The sequence below is a fragment of the Pogonomyrmex barbatus genome, unplaced genomic scaffold (assembly GCF_055798465.1).
Source record: "Pogonomyrmex barbatus isolate J1 unplaced genomic scaffold, ASM5579846v1 scaffold1, whole genome shotgun sequence".
Classification (NCBI taxonomy): domain Eukaryota; kingdom Metazoa; phylum Arthropoda; class Insecta; order Hymenoptera; family Formicidae; genus Pogonomyrmex; species Pogonomyrmex barbatus.
In genome coordinates this window covers 26801215-26813835 of record NW_028297098.1, presented here as the reverse complement: position 1 = coordinate 26813835, position 12621 = coordinate 26801215, and the positions used below count along the sequence as shown (strand labels likewise).

At 37.7% G+C, this 12621-nt stretch overlaps 1 protein-coding gene across 1 annotated transcript in view; it reads left to right on the top strand.

Annotated features, from left to right (window-relative positions):
* LOC105432403 (uncharacterized) overlaps window positions 1-12621 on the top strand; it is a 41695-nt gene that overhangs the window by 16549 nt on the left and 12525 nt on the right. The window contains exons 3-6 of the mRNA XM_089070638.1: window positions 69-1014; window positions 4221-4375; window positions 7203-7452; window positions 11018-11239. Of these exons, the coding sequence (XP_088926764.1) occupies window positions 69-1014; window positions 4221-4375; window positions 7203-7452; window positions 11018-11239 (1573 nt within the window). The remainder of the gene's footprint in view (window positions 1-68; window positions 1015-4220; window positions 4376-7202; window positions 7453-11017; window positions 11240-12621) is intronic.

Below are 12621 nucleotides of genomic sequence, written 5' to 3'. Positions count from 1 at the left end.
TCATTTCTTTGCCATCAATTAAATGGATAAACAGCTAATTTATAGAATGTGTGATGTTCCATTTTCAGGGTGTCTGTCGTAGGATCCTGCCGGATCCCGACCAGTATGGCACCAGCCGCAACTCCCTGGCGCCCGAGGCGAGCCGCAGCCCGCGAAACTCTCTAATACCTGACGATTACTGCAGAAGCCCGCGAGGCTCCCTAATCTCAGACCCGAACAGGAGCCCACGCAACAGTCTGGTACCTGACGTGGTACGGTCGCCGCGAAATAGTCTTACGCCAGAGGTCTCTCTCAGTCCGCGTCACTCCCTGGTGCCGGACTCGGCACTTAGCCCGAGAAATTCCCTGGTGCCGGACGTGGCCTATAACCGGAGTCCACGGAACAGCATGGTGGCGGTCGGCGGCTCCAGGATATCCCTCTTACCGGAGAACGGTAGCGTGGCCGCCAATCGCAGCCCCAGACACTCGCTGGTGCCAGATTCGACGAGGAGCCCGCGAGGCAGCATGGCGAACCTGGACTTCGACCGAAGTCCGCGCAGCTCGATCTGCCCGGAATTGCACAGGACACCCAGGGGTAGTATCACGCCCATAGAGGTCGTCGACAGAAGTCCTCGCGGTTCGATAGTCTCGGAGTGCCTAAATCAGAGTCCCCGCGGCTCCATCGTACCCGATCCGAATAGATCGCCCAGAGGATCGATAGCGCCGGACCCGAATCGGTCCCCGCGAGGATCGATATGCCCGGAGAGCAGCAACAGGAGCCCGAGAGGATCGATCGCGTTACACGATCAGACGAATCGATCGCCACGCGGAAGTATAGGTATGAACGATGGCGACAAACACTCGAGAGGTTCTCTCGGTGCTATCAACGATGACGAAAATAGAAGTCCCAGAGGAAGCATCGGGCCTGACGGGATCAATAGAAGTCCTAGAGGTAGTCTTGGAGGACATCAGGATAGAAGGGCGCCGAGGGGTAACTTAGGCTTGCAAGATCCTAGAAGAGCTTCCGCGGATCAAGGTAAGATTTAAAAAATTTTTTAATCGTTAGTTTAAGTTGTTCAATGTCGTCAATTCAATTCTTTGAAACTTTACTCTCCAAAAGAATTTATCTTATCTTAGTATATATTTAATTATTATATTCAATTTTTCGTTTAATTTTTTTTTAATTTAAGCAATTTAGACAATGATTGCCAGGGTCATTTTTGCGGCGAAAACTTCGGGTTATATAAGCTAACTTTTTCCACTATATAATATGAGTAATTACTGCGATCGTCAGAAACTTGTCTCTGCGCATTGCGACCAATGTTGCGTAACTTCAGTACGGAAACTACCGCGAAAATATAGTCCTTGCACTACTATCGAAACCGCAATGCTCTGTATCCAAATACAGATATAACCCGATCGCGAAATTATAGCGTCGCGGTGAAACGCAACGCGATGTGCAAAGGAAACGTTTGTGCTTCCCGCAGATGCGGTCGGATTATGTCAATAATACGTCGACATGCCCGACATGTCGATCATACGTGACAGAATTAAACAATTGTCTGTTGTCAGCTATTGACTCGAGAATTTGCGATTACGACTACAAGAAGCCACTGGAAATGAAAAAAGGTACAAGATTAAAGAAAAAAAATAACAAGTTTATTCGAGGAACGAGTAAATATCACTTAATAAATTTATAAATATTAAAAACAGTCACGGCTCTCATCTATTTTCCATTCATCGAGAAATTATAAGGAAAACTATTTTACGCAGGATATATAAGATATAAAGACGTGGCGTAAAATATTCATCATTGAGATTCTACCGAGTATTTCCTTACATCTTTGCATTTGCAGGCCGAGAACCTATCTCGAGACAGCAAGTATCTTCGCTCCTTGGGGAGCGCAATGGCAATTTGACGCTCATTACCGTACAACTCGACGTCAGGTCTCTCTGGAGAGGCTCCGATTAGGTTTCGTTCGTTTCTCCCGACGTGTTCGGAGAGCATCAATTACGATAGACGCGCATAATATATCGCCGAGTGACGGAAATTGGTTGCCGGGCGATACCCTCTCGCGCGTGTTGATTGAGCGCGATATCGTACATCCGATACTTCTCCTCTGAAATCCTGCGGCGGATGCGATAGACATTCGCGCCTCGGAATAACGCGTGACGCACGAACGGAAGGAACGGATCTGCCAAGCGATGTAAAATAATATCGACAAGCCGACAATCTATTCGACGTTCAGTTCCGACGCGTGGGTTTCATTAAGAAACTACGTTGATACCCTTCCTCCCTTGATTATCTATATATCTAACGTGGTTAAATTTATTGCGTCGTAATTTAATTAGGTCAGACAAACACGATTTCGCGAAGTGCCTTCGCATCGGTATTTCGATAATACTACTGCGTCGTGTATAACACGGCATGATGCTAGGAATTTATACCTATACGGAGAGATGACGATATAAGCAAAATAAATATAATAAAAATGATGTAAATTATATAGGAACAATTTTCCATCAGCCTGAATTTTTGTACTAATATTTAGATTCGATTTAACATGTAAATCATCAATTTCCTCCTCGCAAAAAATTCAACATTTGATTGTAACGATTATATCAATTGCCGCGAATCACGAATCGTATTTTTGGCAAGTCTATGCAAATTATTAGACTTAAACATATCGTGATATCAAATTGCTATTGGCGGTCGGAAAAGCCACATACAATGTTGATATAATGGCTTTAAGCCTCGTATAGCTCCGACCTATGCAAAATGGTTTACCACAATCTTAGATATATTGCGCGTGCGGGATATACATATGTATGTATCTCGCGATGATAATTCTCGCGTTAATATTCGCGAATGTGATAAAGCTCGTCAGGAGAATCAGAAACTTGATAATTTCGCACACCAGGAAGGCGTTTTTTATCGCCGTGATTCTTGGGGGCCGCACGACACAAGCGCAAGAAATCAAATGCAAAGCAAATGAGAGGCATTTGTCCCAGCGATAATTAACATCACGCGGGAAAGGTTTACGTTTCGGTCGCGCAAATTGGCCTTATTTTCTCGCGCGTGCACACGATGCTTATTAACATTAGCAGCTACGCTGAACCGCCGTCGGTCACGAGACTGAAATATGCGTTTGATACATATTCCCACTTACCTACTTTGAGCGATCGCGGTGCGAAAGGGATTGCGTGCGCGTTCTTAAGAGAACAGACCAACTGGAGGAGCGAATTTCTCCTTGAATATTCTCAAATAACCAGAATGCAAATATATAATGAATAATTTATTATAATCTTTTTTCTTTTCGATTTCATAATTCTTACAATAATTTCTCGCACCGGTGTATTAAATCGCTTTCTTGTCGCTTTTATCGTACAAATTTGCTCGCCTCCCATATGATTATTTCTTCGAGATCGATACGATAAGATCGACCTGGAGTTTACGGAGCCGCGACGACTACCGAGCGAAGTCGATAAATTTTACGACGAGTCGCGGCGAGGAACGTCGCAATAATCGAAATCTCTCCGGCAGATGAGATTCGTATACTGCAAATTGAAAGCGTGGATTTATCGCACGAAGCAGCGCGCATTACGCGAAAGCTTGTTGACAAAGATATCTCATCGCCCGAGTTTGCAGTGCATGATGTCTCTTTACAACGAGCGAAATTCGTGCAAATGGAGAATACAAATTAAATCGCGCACCGACACTGTTAATTGGCGCACTGTTCGCCATTGTTCGCAACTGCACAGTTATTTAACGTTTGTTAATTGCGAACGCGTCAAAACAAAGAGAATCGGAAGCTACTAGTCGTACATAATTACCGGAGGTTCATATGCGGATCCAAATCGATATTGTGATTTTATCAAATTTAAAAGACAGATAGAATGATTAAGTTCATGAAGAATTTAACCAGCCTGATATACGAAATCGTAATTCAAACAGAATTCAAAAATATGTCCGGCTCGCAGAATAGAAATTGCGAATCGATATTAAAGTAGCAGTATATTCGATAAGTGTCTCTCTCTCTCTCTTATCAAATATACTGTCAGTAAGTTGCAGTAAGTTGAATACGGGACTCTATTTTGCGATTCTTTTGTCCTCTCTCGAGCCATTTTCGTATCGTCATAAATATTCACGGGCCATCGCGCCCGGAATTTTGCGAGATATTTCATTCTTACACGGGAACTTCGAAAGGTCGAAGAAATTCAAATATTTGCGTCTGTGTCCAGGGAGCACGAGAAACCGAAGTTCCTCGCCTTATCGCCAAAGAGAAGTGAGCTCGGGAAGCGTCAGATCCGGCGGAAGTGGCGGCGCACAGGTCAATCTGGGATATGGAACGAACGCCTGGGCCGATTCCAGGCGAGCCAGCAGCTCAGTTTCGCAGGTAACCGGATCTTTCCATCTTCCTTCCTCTCTTCTTTTCCACCCCCTCCTCTCTCTTTCTTATCGTGCCCGTTGTCCGATAACTCGGCCTGCAACGTTCAGGGAATTTTCTTTCTCGGCCACGCCGTTACGGTGCCACGCTCCAGTTGTGTTGCGAGTGTTTCCAGAATTTCTCGCCCGAGCGATGGAGAGAGAGGCGATACTCCTCATCTTTATAATTCAACGGATATCTACAACTCACGAACAACTCGAGGTTGCAATTTGTCATTTATCATCCGTCGCGGTAATTAGGACGAAGCGAGGCAGTTGCAGGGACAGAGCATCGAAATACTCTTTTTATTCGTGAAAAGTACGCTAACAAGATAACTTTCATAAATTTGTAAAAAAAAAAAAAAAAAAAAAAACACGATGAGAGAAAGAAACTTTTCTCAAACACGGATTGGTTTGATAAATACATATTATTTTTATCACATTGCAATTAACTGTTTTAGACACAGAATAATGTTTCACGTTAATGTTTGTAAAACTTTTACTAATATATAATATCCTGTAGATAACAAAATTTTACAAAATGTACAAAATGAAATGGAATTTCAAAATTTTCTATGAAATATGAATTTTCGCTTGCATAGATTTCGTATTATTTAAACATATAGTTATTAAATATAAATTGATGAGATAAATACGTATCTGTATAATTATTTCTTTTTACATGTGACATAAAGCAAATTATTCTTAGAGTTAATATTATTAATGTTTCGTGGAAAAGATATATAATTAAACTTTGGTGAACTTCCTTTGAAATGCATGACACAGATAGCAAATTCGCCATGAGTATCTAAGTTCAAAACAGTAAGTAGATTTTAATGTAAGAAAGTTCGGATTCTCACGGGAATTCTGTTCTAAAAATATCGTTTTTTTGCGAATTTTTGTTGTGTCAAAAACCGATCGAGCGCAACAGTATAAGGGCGTCTTATTTCCCAGGTTTTTTTTCTCGTTATTGATCTTTTCATACTTATCCTTGTAGAATCTTCAAAGTAGTTTTCTTCGTTATTATTCTCAGGATCGTTGCGTCGGCTTTGCAGGATTCTCATACATATTTTTTTTATTTTCGATAACGAAATTTGCTTACGTTTGGGTTGTAAGAGCCGGGAAAATAAGCCGAGAACCTGTTCGTGGAAACGAGCGTGATAAAAGACAGGCGACCGTCCGCCTTTAAAATAGTCTATCATACTTAATCGGAAAATATGTTATATTAATCACATCTGTAACGAAGTTACGACAATAACATCGCTTATTTTCAGGGATCGCTCATTAATCTTTTTGTTAAATTACACGTATAGAAAATATTTTCTTCATATATTACACTTATCAATGGAAGAGTTTCTTCTTCCAAAAAAGAAGCTTAAACGATCTGAATTTGCACTCCGGGCTGGTGAAGACACAGCATGGCACGATATGTTGCCGCGACGCACGCGAGGCGAAGTCGAGCGGTAGCTTCGCTGAGAAATTCACCATGCTTTTAGCCAAGTCTGTTAAGTTGCCATCTCGAAATGCGAAGTTATATATCATCAAATTGATATGGTATTCGATTGTCTACAATTCATCCACGTTTATTTATAAATAATCGTCTTTTGTCTATCTTGTAAAAAAAAATTGTAAAAATTTGTACTTTTATTAGAAAAATTTCATTATTTTTTGAGAATTTAAAAAAAAAAAATAAATATGTGTCTTGGCTTTATATTATATTAAATGACAAATTTGATGCATGACAAAATTGATGCATTTTGCAAATTGTGAATATAATTGTTATAAACGCTATTACTTCTAAGCGTGAAAATTATTAGCATGAAAATTCACGGATCAGAGATGTCGGCGCACTTTGCTCGTGACAGCTTGAATTTTTCTCGCACAGATCACATCCGCAGCTTATTTCCGCGCTTATATTTGTGCGAAAAATTCCTACCTAAGACGTGTACGCGTTACCCGAGGATCTTCTCTTGAAGGATCCTGTTCCGCGGAACGTAGAATTGATGAGAGAGACCATGAGAAATAAGAGACGTGTCTGCAATCGCTCGGCGAAGCTGTGCCATACTTTTCAGGATCGTTTATTGGATCCACATTGTGAAAGGTGAACGGAATACAAATTGGATCTTTGACGCCAAATTTGTGCGACATTTCGAAGAGGTATACGGATAGATAAAAAGTGCCAAAACCGATAATTAAATCGAACCATAAAGTCGGATTTCTCGCAAAATATAAAAAAATATCAACTTTCGTTTTCCGTTGATTAAATTGTTGCATAAAAACCTCTCGCACAATATTGAATTTGTATTCATTAAGAAAAAAGCCGGAAAATCTCCTTTCAAACGAGGTTTTTGAGAAATCTTTGAATACGTCGCTTTACAGACCGCTGTTAATTCTTACTTGTGAATTACGAACGTGTTGGTTACCGCGAGCATAGGTTTCTACTGAAAAACGGGAAAAACTGTGCTTGTTCCGTCACTAATTGGATTACTTTGTAATTAGCGAAATACAGACGAAATACACGGCACGAACACCAACGCAAGGTAACGAAAAGAAAACAAAACAAAAAATAAAAACTTACTAAAATAAAATCACACTAAAACAAAAAAATCTAGAGAAAGAGAGATAGAGAGAAAGAGAGAGAAGGTTGAAATAAATGAGAATTAAAGTATGTCATTTACTTTGTAAAATAAATTCTGTAATAAAGTCTAATGTCACGTGTAAATCAGAATGAATGAACTCCGGTAACAAAATCGTATTACGGAAGAAAATCTGATTTGAGGTATCATATGTGCTTTCAGCTTTCAGGTGATGAGTCGCGTCGGCTTTGCGCCAGTGGTGCAAAGGCACCTGAAAAGGGCGTTGCGGAAGCTGCAAATCTCGGTGTGGCGACCTACGGCTCGGTCGTGTTTCAATTGAAAGATGCCCACCTCGAGGCGAACGGCATCTGCGACTTCGTCTTTCGTGCTTTGAGAGTCATCAGCAAGACGATGACGTTCACCATATGTCTGACCTGTTTGTCCACTGTGCCTATTTTGATGTTCATCTTCGGTGAGTTGAGACACGTGGTTAAATAAGTAACCTAGGATTTCGATTAATCTCTCGACCGTGCAACTCGAGAGAAGTCTTTGACCCGCGATCGACCATTTTGTAGCCAATTTAATCACGAGAAAGTGTATTCGAATAGCGCAATGAATATTATATAACAAGTAGTAGCTGAATAAGTGGGTCGAAAACGATCTCACCGAAGTTGATTCGATCCATTTTACACTTCTATACAAAAAAGCGATCAATACCTAGTAGTGTATCTATATTTAAGTACTACAATGACAGAGTCTCGCGAAACTGAAAAACTACATAGCGTATCTTTACTCTTTAATCAGCGTAGCGCCTTTTAAAAATGAAGTATTGCCAGCGTGTTTTCTCTATTTTCAATTGTTTTCAATTTTTTCAATAATAAATCTTATTACCATGTAATATTATTATCTTGATAAAATTTTATCTTTTGGCTTATTTCCAATAGCTATGCTTTTTCGATATCGCGATGTTTTTAACTATTTTCACTTATGAATTAATATTCAATTAATACCTAAAGGAATAATGTAGCGCGAATGATTGAACAGGATGTTCTCTTTAACTTTCTTTGTGTTTCAATAAATTTCGTAAAACCTTGTGGATTTTCTGATGCAAATTTTTCTTCATCACGTATATATCTCTTGAGACTCTTTTATTACTCTCTTTAACCTGTCTTAAGGGAGTAGCTTTACGCATAACCCAATGGGGATAATTTTGCAAATATCAAAGAAAATTTTTAACGTAATACCCATCAGTAACGCGCAGAGCTTAGTCCTTTTTCTTCTTTCAACTAATCTCCAAGTTCAGCTTGAGTTAAAAATACGGAGTTTGATAGCAAAAGATGATTCCCCAAGGTGTTTTACATGAAAGACGCGTCAATCGGTCTGAGAGATAAGGTTCTTTTATCAGTATTCTCCTGGCAAAAGTATTCCGCAAAAGTATATTTCACTATCGTCAACAATATAAATTTACACACGGACCTTTTTGCAACAAACTGTTGAAATTTTGGCTCCGAATAAATTATTTATTGATAATTTTTAAAGTTCGCAATCTGTCGATTAATTATATTGCTCATAATATACTGTTATCTATATAATTTCGTGGATTAGAGTAAAATATTAAAATATTACATTTTATGCACGTTTGATGAGGCAATCTTTTAAATGTTTCGTGTAATAATGTCTTTTACTAAAATGCAATTAAATTTAATGTAATTAGATTTCGAGATAAACCCGAAAATAATTTATCACTCAGAAAATAAACGATCCTGCTTTCTAATTTTCCTCGCATTGCGAAATTCATAAAGTTCATTTTATAACTTTGTAAAATTTATACTATACTAAATTTATACTAGGATAATATTTTATTTATAATTTTATGTGTTATGAAAAAAACAAAACACACACACACACACACACACACACACACACACATGCACGCATTTGTAGAATCAGATACATAATACGTATATAAAATATATATTAAAATATATGTACATTAAAATATGAGGCGTGTAAAATAAAATTATAAATAGAATCCCGACGCTGAGTTATGGATTGTCTGAAATAAATACAAGAAATGGTTCCTCCATTGTTACCTCTTTCCTGTATCACAGTGTAAAGTTTCAACCAACGAAATGCAAATATTTAGTAAATGTTCACGGTGGTGCGTAGGAAGATATTTGCGGTAGTGCAAAGCAAATAAAATTTTACTTCCGCTAACAAATCTTTTACATTTTATAATAGTTCCCAGTTTGTTATCGTTGATATTTTACTCCTACATAATTTTGTATAGCACAATATTTATATACAATTTCAATATACCTTAATTTTAACTTAGCGAATCTCTTTAAATCTCTATCAAGCGAATTACGGTAACATACGCATTTTCCTTTCCGGCCAATTTAGTTGAAATTCTACGAAATATATGACATCGTTTCCAAGCTAATTAATGCTATCAGCATTACGACACGCAAATCGTTGGCGTGTTAAGCTTGCAGCATGCAAGCATACTTAATTTCTCGGGCATAGCTGGTTATTCGCACAGTAGGAGGCATGGACGCTCAACCTGATTTATGGTAAACCCGGTGCATTCACCTTCCGGCAAAATCTATCTGGTAAGAACGCGCAATCGATAATAATGGTGTAGGTAACCCACAGAAGTGGCTGCGAATTGCCGATTCCGAATGCGGTTTAAATCTTTCATGAATGACGACGTGAAAGTGGAATCGAAGTCGTAGATTACCGCTTCTGCTTCGGGAACTTAATGGAGCACTTTACGTTTACGGGCTAATCCGAGAAATATAAAACTTATAGTCGAGTTTTCGACGTGTTAAAATGTTAAGAAAATTACCTCGTCGCGCATTTCGTATGGATGAGAAAGACAAGAAACAATCGACATATTACAAATGCCAATTGAGTCTTTCGCGTTGAACGAAAGCTCATCCAATCGTGTAATTCAAGCTCATAATCTGCGCATTACACAATAAAATTAAAAGAATATAAAAAAATTGAAATAACAAAATATTCTCTTGGTTTTAAAATATTACAAGTTCTTCTTTTTTTTTTTTTTTTTTTAATATTGCAAGGTCTCTGCAACTATCAAAGTATTTAGGACGACACGGGTTATTGATATTTCTTATCGCGGCGAATGCTACAAAATAAATTCTTCACACCGTCGCAGATTATGCTGTAGTAGAAAATTAATAGTTTATACATACACAAAAGATGCGCATAATTATGAGGTACACATTATTCAAGTATACGTCACAGCCGAGAACCTCTCCAGGTTTGCATGTTATGTTATCCTAAGGTGAACGTCGAACCAGGACGTGATACACAGAATAGACGTCAAGCAATTAATGCTAAATTATTCCTTGCCGGCGTTGTAAAAAGCGCATAATAATGCGCATCAGATATACGCTAGATCTTAATTGATGGGCAAGAATATCGGTTAAGAGGTGTCTCTCTCTCTCTCTCTCTCTCTCTCTCTCTCTCTCTCTCTCTCTCTCTCTCTCTCTCTTTTCTTTTGTCTTTTCGACGAGAAGGGACAACGAGCTTGCAGCATTAAACAAATTATTACGCCACATATTCTTTCTGCTTATTCCTCAAATTATAAAATATTCAGGTCACGAATAAAAGGAATGGATATAATGGACATAAAAAAAAAGACGTAGTCATAAAACGTTTGCTAATGAGGAAGATTCCGACGGGAAAATGACAAAGGTAGAAGTCGTATAATCAATTATCAAGTTTATTACCGTACCTCTTGCTTATATAATGCAACGTTGAAAATTTCTATCTAATTGAAGATTTCCCATTTTATATTTGGAAAAAAAAAAAAAAAAAAAGAATATTAAATATTACGAAAGACAAATATCAATCAAATATCAATTTGTTATGTTCACAATTTTTTTCAAATTGAATCCAACAACAAACACGAATCAATTAACACGAATTTCTTTGCTGTGCTTTCGGTTTTGCGCGCTCGCTATTCAACGCTTGTAACAGTCAAAAAATCATGTTTGAATTTCTTATTGCAGGTGTGCAGTTTATTAAGGATTGTCCGAAGGAGCCATATATTCCCGTATACATGTTGATTGGTGGTGTTTTGGGCGCCGTGCGTATGTTCTGGGCGCTGTATTCGCAAATATATTCCCGAAGGCCGGAAATCTTGTCCGTTCCCGCCGCTAGACCACACATCTCGCCTATGAAATTACTCTCCATAACTTTGTCGTGCTTCCTGGTCGCATGGTTCGTGTTAGGTAAGCAAGAAATTTCGTTCGATATTGTACATGAAGCGTTATCGTACTCTGCGCCGGCAGTTCGCAAACTTTTGGGGCGTTAAAGCACGGAGGATTTATTCAACAAATGCAAAGTATAAGTCAGATTAGGAAAGCATATGTTTCGTAATATTCGGCTCGATGATTCCATAATAATATAATGCAAACGTGCATATATAAGTGAACATTGTTTCATACAAGGATAGAGAACAAGTTATAAATAAATAATAGCAAAATTGGAAACTCTATTGCGCTTTAATATTTCTTTACAATTATCTAATTTGATATATATTTTTTTTACTTATCTCATTCTTTCTTATTAATGATTTTATTTTAATTATTCACATTTTAATTTATTATTTAATAAGCAATTTAATTTTATCACGTCATGTTTCATATCTTTTAAATACAATTCTCTAAAATCAGATTTGCAGACGCAAAGAAATTTTCTACCTAAAAATTTTCTACCTGAAAAACCTAAATTTTTAGATCTAGATGTTCGAAAACAAGAAATTTCGAAAATTTCATTTAAACGAATGAAACGGCGGAAATATAAAGCTCGAGAAATAATTCCGTCATGATTTTATTAATATTGTAAAGTATATTCAACTTCCTTACACGTTGATCTTAATTATACAGCGCTTTCTGTATCAATGCTATTCTTATATAAGCAAATTTTTACGTTGGCGAAAATATTGGCCAAGTGACTCTGCTTTTATACGTTTATACTTGCAATAAAGGGAGTTTTAATAACTTGTCCTATCTTTAGCGATAAATGGATCAATATTAAGATACCGCGCTTAGTAACGTCGCTGTTAGTCAACATTATACAGTTATCTTCATTTTTCAGAAACTATCGATATATATATTAAAATATTATATATTAGATTCACAAAATTAATCTATTTTTCTATTTTTTCATATTTAAGTCTAATTTTTTCAATTCGGGATTTTGAAGAATAATAGAAATTCACATGATATAAATTCACGTGAAATGGCAAAGAGCGTAAAGCGTTAAAAGCACGCGCAAAGGAAAATTTCGCAATTACAAAAAATTCACGGTTTATGACGACTTAACTGTTCGTGACCAAACTTCATCGTGCAATATTTACATTTCGTGCAATGCGCCGATTCATATAGTAAAACGCGATGGTTCGTTGGTCGGAGCGCAGGACAAAATTGCAAGCTGCTTAATCGTTCAGCATGTATGTCACGTACGAAATCGTTATTCTAAAGTTTCTGTCGAATGAAAGAATAAATTTTTGATCGAGTGAAAAAACGAAATTGTTGAGTAAATCAAACATACGCAAAGATAATTTTTTTCTACGTTTCTTGCTTTATCACTTAGCTCAGATAATTAATTT